The 25,806-nt window shown below is 53.4% G+C and overlaps 3 protein-coding genes across 10 annotated transcripts in view; 1 reads left to right on the top strand and 2 right to left on the bottom strand.

Annotated features, from left to right (window-relative positions):
* Positions 1–519, bottom strand: part of Uroc1 (urocanate hydratase 1) — a 34,319-nt gene extending 33,800 nt beyond the window's left edge. Inside the window, exon 1 of the mRNA XM_006995747.4 lies at positions 345–519. Within this exon, the coding sequence (XP_006995809.3) occupies positions 345–470 (126 nt within the window). The 5' untranslated portion in view covers positions 471–519. The remainder of the gene's footprint in view (positions 1–344) is intronic.
* On the top strand, positions 5–20,914 carry Chst13 (carbohydrate sulfotransferase 13). 8 transcript variants are annotated; one of them, XM_042273629.2, is made up of 4 exons: positions 5–197; positions 12,495–12,550; positions 16,082–16,164; positions 19,393–20,914. In XM_042273629.2, the coding sequence occupies exon 4, from the start codon at positions 19,411–19,413 to the stop codon at positions 20,233–20,235; it is 825 nt and encodes a 274-aa protein (XP_042129563.2). In that variant the 5' UTR covers positions 5–197; positions 12,495–12,550; positions 16,082–16,164; positions 19,393–19,410; the 3' UTR covers positions 20,236–20,914. The 8 variants fall into 8 exon arrangements, with proteins under 8 accessions (XP_042129563.2, XP_076423435.1, XP_042129564.2 ...); XM_076567320.1 differs by lacking the exon at positions 12,495–12,550 and adding an exon at positions 4,431–4,506; XM_042273628.2 differs by lacking the exon at positions 5–197 and adding an exon at positions 6,091–7,045.
* Positions 20,915–22,759: 1,845 nt separating this feature from the next.
* On the bottom strand, positions 22,760–25,491 carry C3H3orf22 (chromosome 3 C3orf22 homolog). The gene is made up of 4 exons (XM_015989167.3): positions 25,175–25,491; positions 24,630–24,755; positions 24,184–24,309; positions 22,760–23,130 (listed from the first exon to the last, which is right to left on the bottom strand). Exons 2-4 carry the CDS (start codon positions 24,716–24,718, stop codon positions 22,932–22,934), a joined length of 414 nt encoding a protein of 137 aa, XP_015844653.3. The 5' UTR covers positions 24,719–24,755; positions 25,175–25,491; the 3' UTR covers positions 22,760–22,931.
* Between the last annotated feature and the right edge of the window lie 315 nt (positions 25,492–25,806).

Here is a 25,806-nt window from a genome sequence, read left to right as displayed (position 1 = left end):
GCTGGGCAAGGTTCATGTGAAGCTGCTGAGCTAGGGCCACTTCACACCCTGCCTCTTCCTCTTCCTCGCTAGAGGTGGCCACAGCACCACCACAGAGTGTCTGGGTGACCTTGAGCCCCAGTGACCTCATCCAGAAGTGGGGAGCCCAATTCCAAGCCTTCGGCAACTCCAGGGTGGCTTCACCGGAAGAATATCAGGTGAGAGACCCTGACACATCCCCTCACTCTTCTCTGGGAGCTGGTGGGGACAGGGTGGGCAGCTGAGGTGTGGAGAGAAGACGCCTTGACCTTCTAGAAGACATCAAAGGGCCCCAGAGCCCTGGAGGACAGGGTTGCAGCTGTTACCTGCTCTTCTGCAGGGCTGAGGCCGGGAGTCCTGACCGGAGCGTGCGGCACCCCAGCCCAGCGCCCCCGGTTCTCAGGGAGGGGTTGTAGGGGCAGGCCAGAGCACAGTTCCTGGAGGCTGGACATATCTGCAGACTGAGGCGGAGGCCAGCACGAAGTGACTGGGCAGTCAGGGGCAAGCAGGGTGGGAATAGACAGCCCCAGGGCCACCTCCTCCAGCCTCTCATTGGGTACAGAGAGGGCACAAAGGGCAGGTCATTTGGACCACTGGTTGGTAGGCAGGCTGCCTGGGTATTACTGGGAGGAGAAGCTCCTTTAAGGGCAGGCTCAAGTTAGATGGAGTTTGGAGGGTTGGTGGCTTCTGAGGCTGAGGTTTTCTCAGTCTTAGAGGATGTCACACAGGTAGCAATGTTGGAATATGTGTCTTGATGACGGGGAGTCATGTGACATTGAACCTAGCTCAAACTCTACAGAATCGAGTCCCTTGTACCCCCCTCCCCGACATTTGAGCAGGAAGGGGTCAGATAACAGGTGTGGTAACAGCTCTCCATACCCCCAGCATCCCCTAATCATTAACAGTTCAGCAAGAAAGCCTTCCTCAGCATCCTGGCCTTGGACCAGAGGCCAAAGCTGGGTGTCACTCCCCTCCTCCCAGCCAGGAAGGGCCCACCATCGAGTCTCAGTGGTCCCGGTAAGTGACCACTGCTGGCCAACCTTGTGGTCTTTGCCCTGTCCCTGTGTACACAGGTGGGTGGTGACCAACTCCTCCCTCTGCACAAAAAGGTCACGACCCAGCCTTAGGCAGAGTGGGAAGGTGACCCACTGGGTAGTTTGAGCAGTACACGAGATGGCTGAAGCCTTGCAGTGGTCCTCAGAGCTCAAGTCCCATTTCACTGATAAGGAAACTGAGGTCAGAGAGGCAAGGAGACTTCGTTCAAGTTCTGTAGTTGGTCATGAATGAAGTCCAGATTGGAGGCCCAGGACCCCACATTTGGATGGAGACACCTTTGAAGTGGCTCCTGCTCTTAAGAGTCCAGTGGACAAGACAGGGTGGGGTGAGATTTTAACAAGATGTGGTATAGCAATATGAGGAAAATAGATTGGTTTCTGAAGTCCTTGAGGCTGGAGACACCAGAGGACTCTTGCCTTTAGTGTTCTCCAACTTCCAGTTCACAGATCTTGTGGAATTCAGGGTGATGAGAGTATTTTTGATCTCAGTATTCTAGAGAGTTGGCCTTGTGGCTCCTGGACAGCCCCAGAAGTCACTTGTTTACCAGGGAAACTTTCTACTCCTGGACCCAGGGGTGGGAGGGGAGAAGGTGTTGATTACTATTTGTCAATGCCATCAGTCATGACTGTGTAAGAATCCCATGGGGTCCCTATTGAAGGATTCAAAGGGCTCCTATCAAGACATCAGAGGCCCTTAGAGTCCCAAGAAGTCGGTGTGTGTGTGTGTGTGGGGGCTGGAGGGTCTGCGCCTCTCACACCTCTCCCCAAGCACCTTCTGCCCAGCTGGCGTGGGAATCCTTTGTGGTAACATGCTACCCTGATTTCAGCTGGTTCTTGACTAGTTTTCCTTCTTTTGGTGCTGGGGATGTGCTCGTCAGTCCATCTACCCTTGAGTTTCAATCTTAGGCCATTTTTAACAAATTAATTCAACCGGAGGAGTGGAGCAGGCCATAGGAACCCCAATTTATAGCCAGTCAATCAAAAACCAGCTCACTGCCTTGCTGTGACTATGAGCTAAAGTGGGGGCAGCTTTGGAGATGGAGCCCCCAGTTGTGAGGTGGGGCATGTGCTCCAGGTAGACGGGGTCAGAATGCCTGTTGGTGTTTGCTGGGGCACTGGATGGTGGGGGAGGAAACTTCACATTTGTTCCCATGTGAATGGTGTTATGCAAAGTCCAAGACTGAGAAAGGTCTTTTTTCATACTGGGTCTCTAGTGCCTCCTGCTGGAGTCCTCAGCACCCCCCTCAGGGAAGTCTCCTAGCTTCCACCTAGCGTCCTGATCTTACAGGCTCAGGTGGCCAAGCACCAACCACTTTGTGCCAGGTACAAGATGTACAAGGTACAAGATGTACAAGGTAACAAGATGTACCAGGTACAAGATGGCAGGGTAGGACCAAGCTGAATGAGGTAGGGCTCCCCCTTGGCAGCCCCAGCCTTGGTCCTCCCTTCTGTGAGCCTGAGCACCATGGGCCCCAACTCCAAGGCTGCACACTCTTCTCTTTGCTCATGGGTGCTGGTGCCTAGAGCCTCTTCTCACATGGGGCAGAAGAGGGCTGCAGAGTTGGGTAAACCCTAACTCCCTTGGCCCTTGGCCAGTGGAGGTGGGGCAGAAATAGCCTAATGAGCAGCAATCCACGTCTCTTGGCTCTAGCAGGCCTTCTCCTAGGTAACATTGTACCTGGCTGACTGGCCTCTGTTCCCTGTTTTGAGGCCCCCCAAGCAGAGACCCTCAATAATCTGTCTGTAGGGAGCCCCGCTCTCAGGAGAAAGCCAGAAACTCGGTGAAATCTGATTTTTAAATGTTTGTAACCAATTCACGCATTTTTAATATTCCCCCTGAGAAGAGAGGCAGACAGCCTCAAAGTCAGCATCCTGAGTGGGATGTTCAAGACATCACCACAGGGAGACAAACGGGCACATGGGGTACCTGGGTCACCTCACAACTGCATGTGAATCTCATCCTAGAATAAGTTATTTAGTCAGAAAATAAACATCATACACATTTTAAAGGAAGGAGGGGCTCACACAGGCTGAACACGGAACTGTGCTAGCCCAGACTGTCTTGCTCACTATCTGTGTCCCACTGGGAGAGTTTCTTGGCCTCTCTAGGTCTCCATAAGTGGAAGGATGGTTGGGTCTTAGGATGTGCATCTGAAGAGATTTCTAAAACTGCACCTGTATGCATCTGTACCTATATTTATCCTGACTATGGGTCCTCCAGCAATGCAGTCTAAAGTCTATTTGTATTAGGTATTATAAGGCACCCAGGGGTGACTGAAGGTGAATGGGAGGACTTCACAGGTTACATGCCACTCTAACATGTAAGGAAGATGAGCACCTAGGGACTGTGGTATCTGCAGGTTCCAGCACCATGGACACAAAGAGATGACCCTAACAACACTAATATGTCACAGAAGTGGGCTGGGGATGGAACGACGTCATACCTGAAGGGCCCTGAAGGTGCCCCACGTGTAATCAGCACCACATGAGATGTGGACAGTTTTCTCATTGATACCTGCGCTAAAGACCTTCATCTCCAGCGACAGCTCTGACCTCTTGTTAGCCCCCTTCCCCATCCCATCCCCCGACCAACACAGAAGCCGAGAGGCACAGCCAGCATCCAGAAATCTCAGCTGTCAGATTTGCAGTGTGTTTAGAAAAATCCACTGGAGGATCGGGGGGGGGGCTACCCCATCTCTCATTTAATGCCCTCCCCCGCCACTGGCACCCACCCCAGAGCCTCCTTACTGCTCATTTAATATGCAGGGACAGAATTAAATCAGGTCCTCAAATTCTCAGGCATGTCTGTGTGAGGCGGGGATCCAGTCCTGTCATTGGAACCTGGACCAGCCTCAGTGGTTCCAGGGAGCTAAAATAAATCAGGCCAGGTCAGAGACAGGCCACACAGTCATGCAGTCATGTTCTGTGGTCCCAAGGTTCTAGGTCCCTGGGTAGGAACAGACACATATCTCATATGTGATCATGAGCCATCAATGCACTGCCTGGCAGGCTTCCAGATGATGGCCATCTCAGTTGCCACCTGGCTGCAGCAGCATGGGACCCCTGGGGGAAGCATACAACCGGGACCCTTCCCCAGTCCTTGATCCACGGCACTGAAGTGGTTTTTGGAGGCTACTAAATTTCAAGGCAATTTGTCACTTGGCTATAATTGACACTCACTTCAGAGTCTTTGAAGCAGGCAGAAGGGAGCTTTTCCGGGGAGCTACCAGGGACCTGGGCCTGGAGGCAGGCATCTGCACATAGGTTCCAAGATTTCAAATCTTCCTGGTGGCCCCCAGGGGACTCCCATCTCTAGGGACAACAGTGGGCTGAGTTGTTCTCAATTTTGGTCACTAGGTGGCAGCCTAGAAGGCCAAATCACTGAAGACTGGAAGACTGTACCAGGTTCTGGGAATGAATGTCTGAGGACCCTGTGAGTCTGGGTGGTATTTGGGGCAGATAGGTATTGTGATGGGTGATCCAGAATCCTTGGGTTCTGAGCTGGGATGGGAGGAAACAGGCCTTCCCTGCAGATGGGGAATCCTGAGAAGATGTGGTTTGAGCGTGAACTGGGTTCCCACCCAGCAAGGTAGAGCCTTCATTGCTGTTTGAAGCTAAATGTAAAACTGTCATTTGTTTCATAGTTTTCATTAATAGATAACAGATCGTTTCTATAAGAGGCCGCAATTAGGATTGCTGAATGCTATTATCAAGTCCTTACAGGACGCCTGCTGCACCGGAGACTGTTCCAATCTCTCTGCTTCTCACTTAACCTCCGCAGCACAGTGAGGTTTAATATTATTGGACGGGGAACCGAGACCCAGCTGGCAGGTGAGACACCAGTGTGGGGTGCAGCACTCACCCTGCACACAAGGCTAAATGCTGGCTAAGCGTGCTCTTCCTGCACACACAGGGCCAGCCGCTTGCTTGCGTTCCCTAAGAGGCTGGCTTCAGGGCAGCTAGCTAGACTCTCAGGTCAGGGGCAGTCTCAGCCCACTGAGCCTGCTGGATGTCTTCTCTTCTACTTTTTATTTTCTGGCATTAGGATATAGCCCAGAGCTTCACAGTTTGGGAAAGTCCTCTATCACTAAGCCACACTCCTAGCCCCGCCCCCCTTTTTTTTAATCTGCCAAAGACTGGACTTTACTCTGGTGTCTCTCTACAACTCAAACCCCTGTCTGCAGTGAGTTCCAAGTGCCCACTTGTGCCTGTAGCAGCTGTGGGTAACATGATGAGGCACAATGGGCCTAGAGCTCAGGAAGACACACCCAAGACCCCTTACTTCTCCTCCAGGCTGGACAGGTCCTGCAGGAACTGGGATTTGAGCAGGACCTGAAGACATGGAAGAAAGTGAGGCTACAAGGTGGGCTTGGGGGAGGGAGGAGCATTCATGACTGATCCTGGCGTGGGACAAGGACTGCCATGTACAGGTCCCATATGCTTGAGCTCGTGGTTCAGCCCAGCCCTCTGGCCTCTGCCATTAAGAAAAACAAGAGACACTACCTGGGAGGGGCCTGCTTTCCCCGGGTCACGAGAGGATGGTGGCACCCCAGAGCAAACTGTACCAGGTGGAGCCAGGCCAGAGATGGGCTCCCTCAGGTGCGCTCTGCCCTGCACACCTTTGACTGTGGGCCTGTATCGTAGTGCAGCCCACCTCCCTTCCTACCTGAAAAGTCCCTGTGGGCTCCTGGGACACTGGACAGGAGTCAGGCACTTCAGTGAGAACAGCTACAAGGAGCCTGGACTGTAAAGCACCCCGTTAATGCTTGCCTTTTCCCTCTTAAATAAGTTAAGATCCTGGGCCCTGAAAGATTTGTGACCCCCAACAGCTATTCGACCATTTCCTAGTAGTGAAGCCTCTCAGCCCTCCAACCGAGGCACTGTCCTCATGGTTCCTGGCTGCCTTGAACTCTTCTTGGGCACCTTTGGGAAACTGAGCTTAGACTTCAGCTGCTGGATCCCAAAGCACATCTTGGTCCTGATTCATGCTGTTTCAAACAGCTTGTACAGGATGAAACTTTCTGCCCACCGTCAGCGTCTGGGAAATCAACATGACTCTTGGGTATTTTTACCCACAACAGAGGGGGAGTCTTTTCCCTGGTACCGGTGCTATGCTTGGTGCAAATTCAGTCTTTAATTTGCAGGAAAGGCTGTGCTCTGATTGGTGCAGACGCTGCTTGCCACACTTCCATTCTGAATCAGCTCATGATCACTTGTGTCGCCACGTGGAGGGTTTCTCCAACGTGGTCTTCCCCAGAATGGGAACTGAGGGGCTGCTGTGGAGAGCAGAGGCTTCGTAGGCAAGGGCAGGGGAAGTTGGGAGGAAACAAGAAATTGCCAAGGGCTAAGGCTGGAGAAAGCAGGCAGAGAGGAGAAGCTATGCAGATGGTCCCAGCACCCTGGGCCTAAAAGCTGTGACATTTGCCAATATTGAGAGCCAAGAGTCCCAAAGCCTGGGGACGAAAGCGGTCACGCCCAGGGTTACAATAGCTGCCCAGTTAAAGCCCAGGGCTGAGTGTCCAGCCTGAGCACCTGGGAACCTGAGTTTCTGACCTGCAGGGCTCTGGCTCTGCCACTATGGTCCTTGAGCCCGTGGCACCTATACCGGAGAGTTTCTTCACTCCTAATTCCCACCTGCACAGGGTAGAGGACCCTAATGACTAGTAACATGGCTAGACGCTGCATCTCACTATCCTGGGCTCCAGCCTTACCCATTCAGCCAGCTGGAGCGAGAGCCTACCTCTTGTCAGGAGCGCCAGACGCCACTCCTGGGCGGGTCCTAGGCTAAGGTCAGGACTGGGCGTGTCCTGGGGCCTTGGCCGCGCAGTGGGAGAAGGCACTGGATGACCGTCGCCTGCCACGCGCGGGGCACAGTATGGGGAGGCGCTCCTGCTGCCGACAGCGCTTCCCGGTTGTGGCAAGGCTGGGCGTTGCGCTCCTGCTTCTGTGCGCGCTCCTGCTCCTGCGTCCCGGTGAGTGCGCGTTGGCCTGGGCTTCCGCTTCTGGGGCTCCACTAGCTGGAGCGCCCCCTGGGTCGACCAGGCACCTACCCTTGTTCCCGGCTCGGTGGAAGACAGGCGCCTTCCACTCCCCTCAGGAGTCTTCTTTCCTGTCGCTGGCTGGCGAGGTGACCATTGTCGGGGTCAGGTTGTGATGGTGGGGGAGTGCATATGGCCAGTCTAGGGGGCATGCTGTCACTGTCCCCATTCTCTGAGCCTAGGGAGTCATCTTGCGCTCCGGCCTCCTCGGGATGTCTGTCTCCATCCGAGACCCTGCTGAGTCCTTACATCCGCAGAACTGCACAGCTCTATGCTGGCCTGGAGGTACAGGGCTTACGGCCAGCTCATACCAGTTTCCACCAGGTATATGGTCTCACTCTGAATGAGCCCAGTTCTCCTCAGATCCTCTGGAGAACAATTCACTCTACATACAGACAAAGCTGAGGACAGAGGTCAGGTGTGGAGGGGCTGGAGGAGCCTAGGCAGTGAGCTACGTTTGTGACCGTCTGCCCATCCTTATGTCTGTGTCTGTGGGGTCTGTTCACTTCCCAACAGGCTCATACCCTAGGGTAGACAGGGGCATTAGTTGGGAGTGACTCAGGACAAGGGAAAACTGTTTTCAGGGTGGTACTAATCTGTGGAGGGACCCAGTGGCCAAGCTGGTAGATTGGAGGTCACTCAGCAAGCTCAACTTGCTTCTGTCCCCTGCCGGGGCCCCAGCAGTCTCTCTATGGAATAGGTGCTGACTCCATCCTTACAGGGCTTTTGGAGGGGCTTCAATGTTACAGTAGATGGTGCTCAGCCCCCAGTCCTTCCGCCATATTGGCTTCATCCTTAGGGATCCCTGTGATGGAGGCCAGGGCTGGGCTGGGGTACAGTGAACAGAACTGTGGAGGTCTAAGGAGCAGCCACCAGGCCCATGGCTACTCACTCTGCCAGTTAACAACCTCTCCACGACCAGACACAAGTGGCCGTGCCTGGACCCCTCCGGAAGTCCCCCTGGAGGAAGCCTCCCTCCCCTTACCGAGGACCCGTAGGTGAATGGCTAGCCCTGCATAGGTTTGTCCTCGTGTCTAAAGTGTCCCTTGGCACAGTGTGGAGTGTGGTCCCAGTGTCTGCTCTTGCCACAGTCTCTGTCCACCCTGTCATTCATTGTAGACAAATGTTTACCCAGTCCTGAGCCGTGGTGGCTCAGGTCCCTCAGTGCTCAGCCACTGCTGTGGGGTATGAGAGGGTAGATGAGAGTCTGGGGACTGTCTGCAGAGCAGCGTGTGTCTTGGTAGCCCGCAGTGTGCGTTGAGACACATCTGTTCTGCTACCTCCCTCCAGTCGGGTCTGAGAAGGTAAGAAACCACCACTGGCCCGGGCCTGCTCCTTGCCCACAGAATCTGGAGGGGAGGGGTGTGAATGTGGGGAGGTAAAGTGTAAGCATGGTTAGAGAAGGGGTCTCCTGCTCCCCCCTCACCACTTCGCTCAGGTGGGGCTGCCGTCTACACCTGTCACCCCCAGGCTGGCCCTGTGCTGTCTGGCCTGGGAAGTCCCCAAAGTCTGAGATGGGTCTCTGAGCTTCCTCAGCTGCTGTCCCTACCTCCCAGTCTCTAGATGCTCACACCCCACTGTATTAGGTTTTCAGCCGCTAACTCTTCAGTCTTGGGCCCACAAGAGCCAACCCCACCTCACCTCAGAGTTAGCTCTCCACTCTCTTCCGTGGAGAAATGTGTGCTTATGGCAGGCACTGGCTGAGAGACAGTGGGAAGGTCTGGTCTGGGTGCAGGGGGGCAGGGTCCCACTGTCCCAGGCCTCAGGGGGGACATGCCTCTGTTTTTCCAGCCACCAGCCAAGTCTGGGTCATCAGGGGCTCATGGGAAGAAATTTATGGGTGAATGAGGGCTTAGGACCCAGGAGAATCCAATGCCACATCCCAGCTGAGAGACCAAGCAGGGTCTTGTCCCTTCCTGCTCCAGGGAATGAGATGTCACTGTCACCATCTGCTGGGCAATGAGGGTTACAGATTATGCCTGGGTTCTAGCTGCTCTGGGGACCTCACTGATCTCTTTCTAGTGGGGAGCCCATTCTGGTTCCCCTGCCCCAGGATCTGCTGCCAACACTGGCTCAGAGCCCAGGGTCAGAGAGAAGATAGCATGATGGAATGGGACAGCTGCCTAAGACACCTCTGTCCCCAGCATGCCACCCTTCCCTCTGGGGTCCCAGTTATGGTGACACTGCCATCCCCAAGGCCCCCTTCTGTCCTTTGTTCCCTTGGCCTAGACCTGGTTCCTGGGCTCCCCTGCTGTTCACACCTCGAAACACATGTCTGCTGAACCTGCTGCCACTGAGTGTCTGTCCCACCTCTTAGAGTTGCATTTTGACACTAAAACCCCAGGTCTCCATGTCACCTGCTCTTAGACACACCCTGAGGGGTGGGGCTAGGGTGCTTTGATCTGCCAACTGGGAGAGCAGAGGAGTCTCAGAACCCCTTGGCCTAAATGCCAGGCTGGTTAGCAAAAGGAGAGGATGTGGCTGTTGGGAGGAGCTCACAAGAGCCTCACCAGGTCCAGCTGGAGTCCAGAGCAGACTCTGGGGGAAATGCTCTCTAATAGGTCAGTCAGCTCAGGTAGGAGCAGGGAGGCAACTGCGATCATGGGGGAAGAAGTGACTTTTTTAAGATGACAGTTGGGGGGACAGGATTTGAGTCCTAGAGCCCAGAGTCAGGAGACAGGGTACACTGGGAGACAGGACAGCTGCCCCCACACTGCCACCCCCACAGTAGCTCTGTGGCAGCCCCTGTGCTGATCCTAGGATGTCGTATGGCTTTGCTCCTACGCCATCCTTACCTGGGTTGGGGATTTGGGCTTATTTTTTGCACTTTACAAAGCAAAGATAGTTGGAGTAGTGTAGCTAGAGTTTTCCTGCCTTGCCCACAGTCAGGACAAATCTTTGTCACCCGCCAGTCCCATAGCCGCTCAGACCCAACCAAGTAAACACAGAGACTTATATTGCTTACAAACTGTATGGCTGTGGCAGGCTTCTTGCTAACTGTTTTTATAGCTTAAATTAATCCATTTCCATAAATCTATACCTTGCCATGTGGCTTGTGGCTTATCGGTGTCTCCACATGCTGCTTGTCATGGTGGCACCTGGCAGTGACTCCCTTCACCTTTCTGTTCTTTCTTTTCTCCTCTCTGTTAGTCCCGCCTATACTTCCTGCCTGGCCACTGGCCAATCAGTGTTTTATTTATTGACCAATCAGAGTAATTTGACATACAGACCATCCCACAGCACTTCTCCTTTTCTTTTGTAAAAAGGAAAGTTTTAACTTTTACACATCTCCAAAGCCAGCTTGGTATATTTGGGAATTTGGGCGTAGCTTCTCTTACTATTTCCTGCTAGAGGGGGGCGCATATCTTACGGGGACACAAAGAAAATTTTAGGATTATGGAATAGTCCATGAGGCTGTATTGTCTGAGCCAGTTGCGTTGAATCCGTTGGACGTTGGATTATCTGGGCCATGGTGTCATCAGAGACCTTTCAGGGGGTCTTGGCTGGTCAAACCTGATGTATCTTAATCTGGAACAAATCCATAGCCTCTGGCTTTCTGTGGGAACAAAAGCAGAGCCTCCTTTCCAAAGCAACATATCCTTACATCCAAATTTTGAAGACAAGGTACCTTTAAAATATACATTTTGGCATAACTCAACAGCTTTTGTAATCAAATGTTTTTCTTCAGTTACAAATATCAAAGAGAACATAATCCAGATTCTCTGTGTGGTAGCCATCTTTACATGGCTTATTTTTTATATTACCTTGAGCCTATTTCTTTAAACTGTAGCCTTCTAATACTGAAACAGCACTGTGGCTGCTGGCTCTGCCCACCTCAGCTTCTCAAGATGGCAGTGGTACGTTTTCTGCCAGCTCTAGGAGCCATCAACTCTCAGAAATAGTGGGTCTATGATTCTATCAAAGCAGCATGTAGCCCAGAAACCTCTTTTTTTTTTGGTACTAGCAAAGGCTAAATCCACCACGCAGCTTAATGTGCCACTTGCAGAGGCCTCATTCCCGCCATACTGCAGGTCCAGCGCACACGCCAGGAACCCACCATAGTAGCTCAAACACGCCACAGGCTGCCGCTAGCTTGAAAAAGACAACTAGGAACTGTTTTTAGCTTTGTTTTAGAATCTTTTTACTCAGGTTTTAAGTGGAAACTCTTGCCAACACGTTGGGTGCCATTTGTAGCTAGAGTCTTCCTGCCTTGCCCACAGTCAGGACAAATCTTTGTCAGAGTAGATTGAAAGAATCATAGAAATTGATTAGATGGTAAACTGGATAAACTGGTTAGGTTTTTTGTTTGTTTTTATGTCAATTTGACACAACTAAGGGTCATCTGGGAAGAGAAAAACCCCAGCTGAGAAAATGCCTCCATCAGACTAGCTGGTAAGCAAGTCTGTGGGAGCACTTTCTTGATTAATGATTGATATGGGAGGACCCAAAGCACTGTGCACAGTGCCACCCCTGGGCAGATGGTCCTGGCTGTATAAGAAAGCATGCTGAGCAGGTCATGGGGAGCAAGTCAGTAAACTGTTTCTCCCTGGTTTCTCCTCTAGTCCGACTCAACTAGGCTCCTGCTTGAGTGACTTCCCTCGGTGATGGAATAAAGCCTTCCCTCACTGAGTTGCTTTTGGTCATAGTATTTTATCATAGCAACTGGAGGCAAATTAGGACCGAAATAAGTACTGAGAGTGGGGTTTGAATCCATGTGGACATATGTCCATTGGAGGAGTAGAAGGCCTGTGCATGAGGTGCGGTGCTGGGCTGGTCCATAGGTCCTGAAAAGTGGTGGGCAGAAACCAGGGAGGTGCTGTAAGCTGGAGCCCAGCTTTCAACTTTGAATGGGTTTGAATGGCAGGTTAGGAGGTGAGATATTCTCCAGTCTTTAAATAGACTGGGTGAGGTCTAAGTATTACAGGAAAACAACACCATTCCCTTATTGACAGAACTGACTTCCAGAGGGGTTATCCCCACACAGGTCAGCTGATTCCATCAGTAGCAAGCACTGTGAACAAATTAAAAGGACACTGACTTAGCCTGGGCTTTAGTTAAGGTTCCTATGGCTGTGACAAATAGCATGACCAAAAGAGAGAGTTTATTTCAACTTCTATCATCAAAGGAACTCAGGACAGGAACCTGGAGGCAGGAGCTGAAGCAGAGGTTGGGAAGGAATGCTGCTAACTGGCTTGCTCACCATGGCTTGCTCAGCCAGCTTAGTGCACTCAGGACCACCAGCCCAGGGATGGCACTGCCCACAGTGAGCTGGGTCCTTCCACATCAATCATTTGAAAATGCACTGTGGGCCAATCTGGTGGGGGAATTTTCTCAACTGAAGCTTCTTCTTCCCAAGTGACTCCAGCTTGTGTCTACTTGACAGGAAGCTATCCCGTGGAGTGACTGAAGAGGTTTTCTGCCACATTCAGTGGAAGCATGGTCAGTGAGAGGCTTCTACCCTGGGCAGGACCTGGACTCTGATGTGAGATAAACCAGTAGCAAGGGTCACTCCTACCCCGGGCGCAGGACTGGAGACTGAAGTGGGGTTCCTTCATGCTAGGCAAATGTTATGTGCTCTACCATTGAGCTGTATTCATAGCTTCCTAGTCCTTCCTCTTTTTTTTTCTGTTTTTGTTTGTTTGTTTGTTTTGTTTTTTGAGACAGGGTTTCTCTGTGTAACAGCTCTGGCTCTCCTGGAACTCGCTCTGTAGACCAGGCTGTCCTCAAACTCACACAGATCTGCCTGCCTCTGCCTCCCAAGTGCTGGGATTAAAGGCGTGCGCCACCCCTACCCACCCCCCTACCCCCGACTCTCAATTTCAACTTTTTGATCCAGGGTTTCAATATTTGCCTAGGGTAGCTGGGTAGTCTAAGCTGTACTTAAGCTTGTGATCCCCCTGTCTCAGCCTTCTAAGTAGCTGGGATCATAGGCTTGCACCACACAGTGGGGCTGCTGTATAGATTTTGAGATGACCCACGTGGGATAAGCAGTAGGTTGTTAAACAGTTTCCCGTTGCCCCTGAGCAGGGATGGGAGCCGGGAGGGCTGACAGTTCAGAGGCAACTTTGACCTGGTGATGGCTGCTCAGATAGGAATTTCCTCACAGCAGCCGGCTTGTAAAAGTCAGTGAATCGAGTTTCAATAGAACTGGGAAGAGGCAGAATGACCTTTCTTCCTGTGAAGAGCTTGTCCGATGTGTCCCATTCTCTCTTCAGGGCAATCACAGGAAACAATGCTCCTGACACTGGATTGCAGGGCTCCCTGAAAGCATGGGGGGGCGGGGCGGTGTGTCTGAGTGGGGCCAGCAGACCGGAGGCTCTGACCTCGCTACCGCTGGTGGTAGTTTGTCTTGCAACATGGCAGTGAGAACTTATTAACCAGGATGTGGCTGTTGCAATGTGCCCTGGGCTGGACTCACCCCCCACTCCACCCCCATCCCCCAAAGCAACCTGCCCTACCCTGCCTGGGGCCTGGGGCTTCCTGCTGGAAGTGGGGGATGACGACTGAGGTCAGCTTTCTTGGAGTTTTCTGTGATGTTTCAGCCCACAGGTTCCTGCAAGGGTGTGTCCTGCCATATTTCACCCTCTGTGACCTTGTGTGCCCTGTTCCTCTCCATGATGGTGGGCACTTCCTTAGTTACTAAAACAGAGCTTGGGGAATCTTGTGGACCCCTAGGATGTGCAGGATGAGCTGGAGCCTGCCAAGCAGAAGCCGGGGCTTTAGCAGTGCAGACACGGGAACCTGAGGTGTGTCCTGTCTTTGGAACCAGTAGCCCTGAGGTTTGGGCCTTGTCACTGCCAGTTTCCCTGTCTAATACGTGGGAAAGTAACCGTTTCCACCTGACAGGACACAGGTCAGCTTCACACAGCACAGTTACACAGTGCTCTGTGTCCCCTGCCCAGCGTCTCCAGGGCCCCACCTTTGTGCTGACACAGGATCCTGGGCAAAGCCCTCTGCTGAGGCCTATGGCACTTTCTCCAGGATTTCCTTCCACCCTTCAGGGGCACCGAGTCCACCCCAAGCTGGGCACTAAAAGTTCTGGTGGGCCTCACATGGGTGTCTTGAGCTGAGGAGGCGGCCTGTCTGGACAATCAGCATGTTCCTGCTTGTCAGAGGCCCGTTTTCCATTCTACAGGCCTGCTCTGGTCTCTTTCCAAAGTACCATTGCTTCCAGGCTCTCTGCCTGCATGCCACTTTCTCCCAGCTGCAGTCCAGGGCTGTCCCCATCTCTCTCCTGGTGGTGACACTCCAGCCCTTCCTCCTCTTCCCCTTCTCTCTCCCTCTCTAAGGCAGGGTGGTTGTTGGCTTCCCTGCTGCTTGGGGTTGGGGAAGTCTTAGTTCTGCTGAGGCTTCCTCCTTGGCTATACGAACCTGCTGCCTCCTCTCCATTCAGTTCTGTGTCTTGGGGAGGGGAGGGGAAGGGAGGGGAGGGGAGGGGAGGGGAGGGGGTACAGCTGGGAGCAGGTCAAACAAGGATGGGGTGAAGGTGCCGGGGCTCCAGTGTGGCCCTGTTTGAAGCTAGCCTCAGTGGTCCTCAGTGGGCTGGACCCATGGACACACCACACACACACACACACACACACACACACACACACACACACACACACACACCCCTTCTACAGCTAGCCTATCCTTGCCAGGCCTGGAGCCCTGAGCAAGATCTTCATTGGCAGGGTGGAGATAGCCTGGCCCTGTAATCTGTGACCACAGCTATTCTGGGAACCCCTGAGGCCTGTCTTCCACCCACAGACCTTTGGCATCTGCTGTGGGACCCACTCTTAGAGAGCTGTGGTCTGGCCAGGAAATGGAAGGCCTTGGGTAAGGAGTGGCTTCTGGAAGGCCAGGAACCTCCAAAGAGGGCTGTGGGTCAGATGGCTGTGTTGTGGTCCCTCCAGGCTGTTCTTCCTACCCTGCCCACAGACCTAGAGGAAACTACGATCCCCCAGTTGCTTAGTGAGGCTCTAAAAGACCCCTTCACTGCGTGGCCTAGAGTGACACCTCTAACCTGAAGAATTGTGAGGACACTTCTCCCCTGGTGTCGAGAGATGTCACTCTGGCATGTTGCAACCCTGCTCAGACTCCTGATGCCAGTTGCTGTATTTAGCAACAGCTTATAATTAGCGGTGCCTGCCTATCCTGGCAGTTTATTCTCTGATGAAGGTGCTGTTCTATCAAAAAGGCAGCAGGATCAGAGATCCTTCCCTGGATAGAGTCTGGAGAAGTTCAAGGGCTGGGTCCATGGGCATCCTCAAGACAGGTTTCCTGCATGAGCCCTGGTCCAAGTGGCCCCACTTATTTTAGGTACATACATACATGGCCTGGGGTGTACAGACAGGACACTTAAGGACACTGAAGACTGCAAGATAAAAACATAGAGAGTGTCCCTGTCCAGTTCTGGAAACAGATAAAGCTGCATTTATCAGGAGTCGCATCCACACCTCGGTGCATGCCCATGCTTCCAAGGGCTTTTATGGCGCCTCATGTGGCCTGGTGCCCTGCAGCCTGGCTGTACTACCACCCATCCGTTCTGGATGCTCACAATTCAGATCTATGGGCTGGGCAGCCATCAGACTTGTGAACCCCTAGGACTCAGCAGAAGTGGCTGGTGGGGGGCAGGCTAGGGGCAGTGGTGTTGGTGGTTAGGGGCTGTGGGGGGGTTAAGGGTGGGGGTGGAGGTGGCGCTGAGACAGAATGAGAAGAATTGGATAGGGCTGGATGCTCTTCCCAGAGGGTAGGCAGGCTCTTTTCCTCTTATCCCCTATACTTTCCACTCTCCAGTGGTGGAGGGTAGGGCATGAGGGTGGGAATGACCCCAATGACACTGCCCACCCCCTACAAAACCCCCAGGAGGTAGAGAAGACACAGGAAGAAAAGCAGGCACACAAGTGGGTTAAATGTGTCCTAGGGGTGCTGGCCAAACCACACCTTGACCAAAGCCAGCACTGATCTCTCTCTCCTTGTGCCCTTCAGCATTTGAAAACAAAGCCCTGGGCTCTAGCTGGTTTGGAGGAGTGAGGAAGAGTCCCCTACAGCTGTTGCATGACCTGGACCAGGTAAGTGGCTGGGATGCCCTCTTAGAGCCTGGATAGGAAGCCACAGTCTCCTGCATACCTCCTATCGGGCTCTGTCCAGTATGGGCCATGGGGCTTCCTGTGTAGCCTGGAAGTCCAATTTTCTTGTTCATCATCCCCCTCACCACACCCAAGACATGTGCTTGTTCTGTGGTATGTATTGCAGACACAGGGAAGTAAAACAGCCCCATGTCTGTCCCAGGGGACCAGCGAACAGATGGTCATTAAGCCATGCTTGTCCCAGGGGACCAGCAAGCAGATGGTCATTAAGCTATGCCTGTTCCAGGAGTTCAAGTAGATGGTTGTTAAGTTCCCAAATTTTAGTAATGTGGCATAACAGGGGGATGTTCAGAGGACACACACACACACACACACACACACACACACACACACACACACCCCTGATCATCTCCAAGCAGGTGGAGAAGTGGCCCCACTGGGACGGCACCCAGCCTCCTACATGCTCTCACACACCCAACAGCACAAGTACTCCTTGACTCAGGGTGGGGTTAGCTCCCAAGGAACCCAGCCTGCTTAAATATTGCTAAGTCAAAACGCTCCTTACGTCTGGGACCCTGGATGCACAGCCACCTGGCCACACAGGACACTGTAGATGAGGCTGACCCCCAAGTGATGGTGTGTGTGTGTGTGTGTGTGTGTGTGTGTGTCAGACTCCATCCTCTCCTACAGGGAGAGATCTATACAAAGTGTCACTCAAGCCCAGGACAAAGTCTGTATTCAAAACTAGCTTCAGCTCCTTCTGAATGCCACCATCATAAAGTTTTTTTAAACCTAAAATCATACAAGTATGACTGACTGAATACCACTAGAAGACCCCATACCTGGCTCAGCCCAACAAACACACAGACAGTATGTATTGGCACCTACTGTATGCAGCCATTCTTGTACCAGGCTTTTTCTTTTTGGGCCACCAACCAGCTCCCAAATCATGACACGGAGACTTACGAGCTTTGAATGCTCGGCCTAGCTTAGGCTCGTTTCTGGCTAGTTCTTTTAACTTAAATTGACCTGTTTCTCTTTATCTAGCTTTTGCACCAGGGCTTTTGACTTTTCTTTCCTTCTGCATGTCTTACTTCCACTGCTTCTTGTGTCTAGCTGGATGGCGACTGATTGGCTTCTTGCCCAGGGCATGTCCTCCTTCTCTTCTTCTTTTCTCTCGTTCCTCTTCTGTCTCTTCTCTCCTATTTATTCTCCCTACCCGCCAGCCCCGCCTACCCCTCTCCTGCCTAGGTATTTGCTGTTCAGCTTCTTATTAGACCAATCAGGCGCCTGAGGCAGACAAGGTGGAAAAAAATGCAACACATGTTTTCATAATTAAACACACATCCTTACATTGTTAAACAAATGCAGCATAAACAAACATAACACATCTTTTTCCAGTTAAAATAATATTCCACAGCACATTCTCTTGTGCTGAGATTTAGTGGCAAACAGCTGGGCACATTCTTGTGTGCTGAGATTTAGTGGCAGATAGCTGGACTGGGGTCCTGCCCTCACAGTGCAGACAGCACAGCCGGGTAGGACACAGTCTGAACAGCATTTACACGTCCATGGTAGGACACAGTCTGAACAGCATTTACACTTCCATGAAACCAAGTTGTGCTCTGAGGGAACAGTGGGGATGACAGGGAACTACCCAAGGGGATTCTGGTAGAGATGGGGAGAAGCTACTCCCCAAGAGAGGGGCTTGTAGTGAGACCTGAAGAGGAAAATGTGAGCACCACAGGCAGAGGGAACAGCTAGGTCCATAGCCTTAGAGAGAGGAGGGCAGAGAGGTTGTCTGTGGTGAGCTTGGGAGGCAGCCAGTATTCCATTGGGCCAAAACAGGCAAGGGCAATGGGGAGCCATGGAGGATTTTAAGCAGGGGCAGCAGGGCCAGCAGGGCCAGAAGTTCCCCTGGACTGCTGTGTGGGGAATGGTGGAGCCGCATAGGGGATGTCTGCTGAACCTAGCCACCCCTTGGGTTGCAGATAAGGAAGCCTTGGTTCAAAGAGAATGTCTGGCTCACTCCTGGTTGCACACTGAGCAGGTGCAGGACAGACTCTCAGAGGGTCCCAGATTCCATTAGCTCTGCAGCCTTCTTCAGAGGGACCGATGGGTCCTCACAGTCCCAGGATCCAGGGATGTTGGAGTCAAATCCTTTGAGGCCATAGGCCTTGCCTCTGGAGAAATGCCAGCAAAAGAAATGTCAGGGGACAAGGACTGGTCTTGTGCCATGCACCCACCCACTTATACAAACCATAAAATAAGGCTGGGCCACAGTCATGTCCATTTACTGATAGGGAATTGAAGCAAAGGGGCTGAGGACCCTGCAGAAGTCATGGAGCTCGTAAACACTTGAGTCGGCTGGGCGACTGGGAAGCTCACTGGGAGGGACAAGAGCTGCAGTGCAGGGCGTGGCCCCAGCTGTTGAGTTCCTCCAGCCCCACGTTTAAGAGCCAGCCTCCCCCACAAAGTGCCATGACCTCAGGCTCGGTCCTATTTGTAATTCCAGTTCCAGGGGATCCAATGCCCTCTTCTGGCCACTTTGGGCACTGCATGCACACAACACACAAATGTACATGAAAGCAAAATGCCCATACACATAAAATGAAAAAACTTTGCTGGGGTAAAATAAATCAAGCTCCAAATAAATGTATCCATTCATTAATACAGAATCAGTAAATTTATTTAACCACCGCACACATAAAAGCCCACATCCTACAAGTAGCTGACTGGCAGCTGCCAAGGGATGGCCATGATTCAAGGCTAGCCAGGGCACAGCTTTCCTGTTGTCCTTGCCAGAGTGGGTGAATTGGGGGAGGACACAATGAGGCAGCAAGAATTAAACCCACAGCAGAGGACAGATGGTCTACGTGTGCCTGCGTTTATATGCTGTGCGCCCGACCCTCGGCCATCCTTCTTTATCCAGTTTACCCAGTCCCGTAAATACTCATTCTCAGCAATCCTAGTGTACACGCAGTACCCAGCACTGGTTCCTCACATCCTCCCCTGTCTCAGCAGTTAGACTGCATTTCCTCCGATTCTAGGGCAGATTCTGACCCCAGACCACGCAGAGACGGGTGTCACTGGGGTTCCAGTTTCCAGTGGGGGAAATCCCTTGCCTGAGTCCCTGGGCCCAGCCTCGGCCCAGAGCCTGCTGCACTCTGACGATTGGCCCTGCCTGCCTCCGTCCCTTGTCGCCTGCAGGGTGGTCGGCCCTCCTTGATGGCCAAGGTGCACCAGCAGCGGCGCGAGCTGCTACAGCGGGCCTGCAGCCGCCACACACGACGCCAGCGCCTGCTGCAGCCGGAGGACCTGCGGCACGTGCTGGTGGACGACGCACACGGGCTGCTGTACTGCTACGTGCCCAAGGTGGCCTGCACCAACTGGAAGCGCATGCTGCTGGCGCTGCGCGGTCGTGGGGACCCGGGCTCAATCCCCGCGCACGAGGCGCATGCGCCTGGCCTGCTGCCCTCGCTGGCGGACTTTGCGCCGGCCGAGGTCAACCGGAGGCTGCGGGACTACCTGGCCTTTCTCTTCGTGCGCGAGCCCTTCGAGCGCCTGGCCTCGGCCTACCGCAACAAGCTGGCGCGGCCACACAGCGCGGCCTTCCAGCGGCGCTACGGCACGCGCATCGTGCGCCGCCTCCGCCCGCACGCGCAGCCCGACGCGCTGGCCCGCGGCCACGACGTGCGCTTCGCCGAGTTCCTGGCCTACCTGCTCGACCCGCGCACGCGCCGCCACGAGCCCTTCAATGAACACTGGGAGCGCGCGCACGCGCTGTGCCACCCGTGCCTAGTGCGCTATGACGTGGTGGGCAAGTTCGAGACGCTGGCGGATGATGCGGCCTTTGTGCTGGACCTGGTGGGCGAGCCGGGCCTGCGCTTCCCGGCTCCACCGCCGAGGTCAGAGAAGGACCCCACGCGTGATCAGGCCCGGCGCCTCTTCCAGGACATCAGCCCCTTCTACCAGCGCCGCCTCTTTGACCTCTATAAGATGGACTTTCTGCTCTTCAACTACTCCGCCCCCGCCTACCTGCGGCTGCAGTAGGGGCGGTGGGTGCGTTGAGAAGGACCTGTGACTGCTGTGACCAAGAGGCCGCCAGCAGGTCTGGAATGAACCTGGTAGTGTGGATTGGAGAACCCTTGGCATACCTTGCTTATTGGGCCTGACCAAGATCCTGGGCACAGGCCACACTCACACCGACTGGGTTGGGCACAGCTTGCCTCAGGCGACTGTCTGGGCCTTTTGTGCCTTTGGTTTGATGCATGTCTCTTCTTCCTGCTGCAGGTGGCAGGCTTCTCTCCACCACCCAGGGTTTTTTTTTGGTGTTGGTGTTGGTGTTGTTTTGGTTATGAGAGGTCATTTTCGGTCATGTCTACACAGAGTCTGTCCATGGTGCTACAAGACAGAATGCCAGGGTTTGGTTCATTGTGGCCTGAGGTCCTGCCCTGGCCAGCCTCGGGAGGTCCTGTCCGCAGGCACTGCTTAGGCATCACCGTGAACTGTCAGCTGCCTTGGCAGTCACAGGATGGTAGAGCAGTGCCATTCCATCTCTACCTGGCTGGTCCACTTTTGATCTCATTGCAAGATTTTGGGGTCTTCCCCTGTGTCATCGGAGGCCAGGATGTGATATGGTGGCAGTTTTTCCAGCATGACTGCTGGGGAGCTGGTCTGGTCATGTTTGTTTGTTTGTTTGTTTGAATAAATATGTTTTGTTACATTTCCACTTCGCGGGGGTTTCTCTGCCTCATTGGACCATTTACCTGCCAGATCTTGGGCAACTCACTGTGTCCCTGAACCCGTTTCTTCTGCTGCTGAGTGGTACAAGAATGCAAGGTGGCAGGCAGATCAGAGGAAAGTGGTCATGGAGCCTAGGTCACATCCAGAGCAGCCCATAGGTGGTGATGGTGGTGATGGTGATGGTGGTGGTGGTGATGGTGGTGGTGATGGTAATGGTGGTCACAAGAGGGCTGCTGGAATTATAGAGAATAACCCAGGGGAGCAGAAATGGTAGAGGAGACAAGGGGTGGTAGAGAGAGGACCAAGAGCTATGGCTGAAGAAAAATGGCTGGGAAGCTATGAGGGTGGAGTCACTTACTGTAGGAGGAGCAAAGGATTCTGGCATCCAATACCCGTGAAGAAGCTGTGAGGCGGCAGGCATTGCCTGCAGCTGTCTGCTGCTGGTGCCAGAAGCTGAGGGTTACAGCAACTGCCTAGTGATGGGCTGCTGGTTCAAGCTCAAGGAAACGATCCCCCAGCCTGAGCACCTGGAGTCTGTAGTCTCTGACTTCTACGGCCTGGAGCAACACGCCCCTGGCTCTCAGGGTTTAAGCTGCAGCCTCTGGCTGTGCCAGTCCAGCTCCTGGGCCTCAGGCACTCAGGGTTGGGACTGCCAGCACTGCAGAGTGTCTCCTCATCCACACAGAGTTCTATCTGGTGAAGAAGGACCTCAGGCAGCTGACTGAGAGCAGGCGAAGTCAAACCCCAATCTGTGGGGCGCAGAGGGGTCCTGAGATCTGCCTGCTCGGGTCACTCACCCTTGGCCTTTGTTTGTGCTGGGTTCTCCCTCACAGGAACCTGCCTGAGGCCTTCAGAGCACCTGTCTGTGTGAGCAGCCACAGGCCTGCGCAGGACCCTTGCCTCCATGGATCTTGAAAGGTGCTGCCACTGCTCCTGGCTCTGTGAATCCATGCCCCAAGCTTGCTCTTCTCCCCACTGGAGGACTGGAGAGCCCAGGGCCTGGTATATTTCCCAGAAACCCAAGACCAAAGCTCTGCCCCTCTAGCCAAAGTGTGAAGTGGGAGGCTGGGGCCTGTGCTCACACCAGTCATCACCCACCCTCTCTTCTAGGTACATCCTGGCCCTCACACTGTAACAGTTCACTGAGTACTCAGCTGTTTCACGCCTGTTTCTGTATCACGCGCCTTGGTTCCCAAGCTCAACTCAGCTTCCACAGAGCCCCTGATGGAACCTGTTTGCTGAAGCTGACATCCAACTATAATGCCACATTCCCAGGTGTGTCACATCCAGACGCTTCTAGGACCTGGACTGCCACCCCGTCGGTGCTTATACATGTTGATGATGGTGACAAACCCATGCCCTCTAACGAGACACTGATTATGCTCCCTCTAGACGTCCCCTCATATGCCAACATGTCCCCTTGCAGGCAACACACACACACACACACACACACACACACACCACATTTTTAATATACACAAGATAGCTTCTCAGATACTTCTATGCTTTAAAAATATTTCTATACCTTATATACCATTCCAGATCAATGAATGCATGGTTGCTCTTTTCTTTTAATGGCTACCCGAGATTGTAGGTGTGGCTGTGAGCATCAGCAGTGACTACTAACAGGTGTTTAGTTGGCTCCCCAACCTTGCTATTTCCAACTACTAAAATGATGACCATTATTGTCCCCAGTACCTTGGCTTACATGTGCATGTATCTGTATAAAATTCTTTAGTGTCCTAAATCTTACTCCAAGGCCTCATGATTAAATATTATACCCATTTTAAAAATGAGAAACTAGAGGCAAGTTGACCAGTCTGAGCAGAAATGGGATTTGAACCTGTGAAGTTTATTGGTGCTGCATGGTCTTTGGTGCGGGGGATGGACCACTCCTGGTTTTTGGTGGCCTACAAGGCTGCTCCCCTTTACACATGTCTCTGTGGCAGCAGCTTGGAGCAGAGAGCAGGTGGCTGAGAAAGGAGCCATGGAGAGCCGATGTTCTAGGGAAAGCTCTCCATTGGCCCCGAAGTCTCACTCGTGTAGGGCTGGTTAGCATCGGCCTTTGGAGGAGGCAGCTTGTCCAGGTCTTGTCTAGGGAAACGGAGACTCAGCAATTTAAGTTCCCAGAGGTTACATAGTGGAGGCTGTGGAGGCTGTGAGGAGAAGCTGAATGGTGATGTAAATTCCGGAGCTCCAGCCCTAGAGAAGCCACACAGAACCACCTGACTCAGGGAACCCTGCAGGTTCCAAGCAGCCAGGGAAGACAGGGGCCATATCTGGGAAGACTCTTGAAGGATGTCTCCAGCCAGGCCTGTCCCAGCCCCATACACAGCCTCTGTAACCAATGGCTACCAGAGAGGCACAGGAAGCGGCCCACACACTCCTCCTGCCATCTGCTTGTCCAGCCTCGGAAATCCAAATTAGACACAGCAGATTTCAAATGCTTCTTGGGCCTCAGGGTATCCCCTAGTCCTACCCATCCGCTGAGTGAGCTATGCTGGTTGATAGGCTCAGCTAAGTCATGCTCATTTTTCTTCTGCGGTTACCACCACCTGAGACTACCTCCTAGCTCCCGACCGGAGACTGCCCTCAATCTGAGACCGGCCCGTGACTGGCTCCCCTTTTCCCTCCTGGCTGAGGCTGCCTTCACAGTCCACTAGGCGGATCCTTTCTCTTTCCCTTTATGATACCTGCAAGTGCAATCCGCTACACCGGGCTTCTCCTCCAAGGTTCCTGTTACTCTTTCACCTTGATCCTCCTCCTTTATGCCCGGGGCCCCACAACTGGCCTCCCAGCAAGAAGTAGGCAAGGGTTCAGAGCTAGAGGACCTCATGGGGCTGGGTTTCTCCACATGCATCCTGCTCATCTCTTCTAATGTGGTCTGTTTCCTAACTCCCAAGCCCTGGCTGCTCCTCCCGTTGGGGGAAGAACTAATTTTTCACAGTGGCTGGTCTGAGGCATTGGGCTGGGGCTGGGGTGTCAGGATATACCCTTTGCTACTTATCCCTGAAGTCCCTCAGGATGGAGCAGCCTGTCCACCATGCCTGTGTGCAGGCAACACTTGCAGCCTGGGGGAGCCTCTTGCTTCCTGCACCTCTTTTTAGGGTGGAGCACTGTAGTTCTGTGTCTGCTGACTCTCTGAGAGGACCTGCCTACAGGTGACTGAGATTTCCACATATGGGGTGGGGGGTGATGTCAATGAGACGTTTGCCTGTGTGTGGCCATTGAGGGCAGCCAAGTACAGGAACTTACCCTGGGGGAGGAATGGACCGTGTGGGCATCAGCTTCTTCTGTAAGGGCAGCTGGTCCTTCAGTGAGTTGCTCTTGGTCTTCCAAGACTGGAGGTAAGCTGTGCTGGGCTCCGTCAACCAAGACAACCTAGAAGGGCCCTTGAGAGGTTAAGTGCCTGCCGCCAGCCACCTACAGGCATTCACACCTGACCTTCCTATGTGTCTGGCCTCATACTTGGTGCTTTACAAAACCTCTGTTCCACCCTTTGGCTTACCTGGCCTGGGGCAGCAGGTGAAGGAGGGAGAGCTAGATTGGTGGCCACAGCACACTAAGGTTCCTAAGGGACCCCATGGCTTAGAATCTCTCCTCCTAGCTCCAAGCTCCTCAGAACACCCGTGTCCTGGGGACCTGGGAACAATGTGGTGGTTGTAACGGGGTTCAGCCCTCGGTGTCTAGGTATCTCGTACCTGAAAGGAAACTTCTTGATGAATCTCTCCTGGCTCTTCATTTTACGTTTCTTATACCGACGGGGTTTCTTCGGGCCTCTCGATTCCATCACAGAGGATGTCAGGCTGTGTCCCCCTCAGCCATGGCTAGGAAAGAAGAGGAGGCTGCCAGGGCAGAGGCAAGAGCAGGCGTTCATTTGACCTCCCCACCGACGGAGAACACCGTTATCGCCTCATTTCTCATGGGAAGGGAAGAGAGATCGGCATCAGGTGAACTGCTGTGCTTGCGTCCACCCAAGACGACAGCCAGGAGTGCTGGGCTTCCAGAATAGCTCAGACAACCCTGAATGAGCAAGGTGGCATGAGTCCCTCCCAGCCATCTGCCATCCATCTGAAGGATGGCCCTGTCACTGCTGCTTCCCTCTGGGGCAGGGACCACTGCAGAGTCCAGGGAACCGTTTGACTCCATGACACCCCCTTCAAGGCATCTCTACTGCCATCTCACAGCAGTAACTGTAATTTCACTAACGGTCATGGGGCCTTCCACACAGGCTACTGGAGCTCACCAAGGCAGCCTAGCTTAAATCTTGAGTGTGACAAGGAATAGGACTCGGATCACAAAGCCCCCAAACTGCTCTTTCCAAGGAAGTTGCAAGTGGGAGAGCTGCTGGGGCCCCACGGCTGGCCTCTGCTGCCACACTCAGAAGCCTTGGTCAGATGGGAGGCCCAGGTCCAGGGTGTGCTGGGAGCAAGCCAACCAGCAGAGCTGCATGTTGAGACACAGGCTTAAGTGACACCACAGAGGTTGATGCTGGCCATGGTCCTGGGTGCCAGGCTACTAAGGGAGCCATAACCCCATGGCTTAGGGTCAACAGGCTGCACAGGCCCATTGCAAGGTCAGAAGCCTCTGAGGTCACAATCAGCGACAGGGTAGCTGCTGACATATCTCACAGCAGCCGAGGGCAGGTATACCAGCATGGCACAGGAGATCTGTTGGGGCACCTTATCTTGCAGAGAGAGAGAGACAGAGAGAGAGAGAGAGAGAGAGAGAGAGAGAGAGAGAGAGAGAGAGAGAGAGAGAGAGAGAGAGAGACAGAGAGAGAGAGAGAGAGAGAGAGAGAGAAAGAGAGAGAGAGAGAGAGACAGAGAGAGACAGAGAGAGAGAGACAGAGACAGAGACAGAGACAGAGACAGAGAG

The sequence above is a fragment of the Peromyscus maniculatus genome, chromosome 3 (genome assembly GCF_049852395.1).
Source record: "Peromyscus maniculatus bairdii isolate BWxNUB_F1_BW_parent chromosome 3, HU_Pman_BW_mat_3.1, whole genome shotgun sequence".
Classification (NCBI taxonomy): Eukaryota; Metazoa; Chordata; class Mammalia; order Rodentia; family Cricetidae; genus Peromyscus; species Peromyscus maniculatus.
Note: the sequence above shows the minus strand (reverse complement) of the source record. Positions and strands in the feature narration are given on the sequence as shown.

What these genes read in the sequence shown, in the direction of transcription:
- Chst13 (XM_042273627.2), top strand. Translation starts at nt 7,324, where the DNA reads ATGTCTGTCTCCATCCGAGACCCTGCTGAGTCCTTACATCCGCAGAAC. An exon ending in CTCATACCAGTTTCCACCAG is followed by an intron (nt 7,436 to 16,081) that starts GTATATGGTCTC and finishes TGTGCCCTTCAG; the next exon opens with CATTTGAAAACAAAGCCCTG. An exon ending in TGTTGCATGACCTGGACCAG is followed by an intron (nt 16,165 to 19,392) that starts GTAAGTGGCTGG and finishes TGTCGCCTGCAG; the next exon opens with GGTGGTCGGCCCTCCTTGAT.
- C3H3orf22 (XM_015989167.3), bottom strand. Translation starts at nt 24,718, where the DNA reads ATGGAATCGAGAGGCCCGAAGAAACCCCGTCGGTATAAGAAACGTAAA. An exon ending in ATCAAGAAGTTTCCTTTCAG is followed by an intron (nt 24,310 to 24,629) that starts GTACGAGATACC and finishes GGGCCCTTCTAG; the next exon opens with GTTGTCTTGGTTGACGGAGC. An exon ending in CGGTCCATTCCTCCCCCAGG is followed by an intron (nt 23,131 to 24,183) that starts GTAAGTTCCTGT and finishes TGGCTTCTCTAG; the next exon opens with GGCTGGAGCTCCGGAATTTA.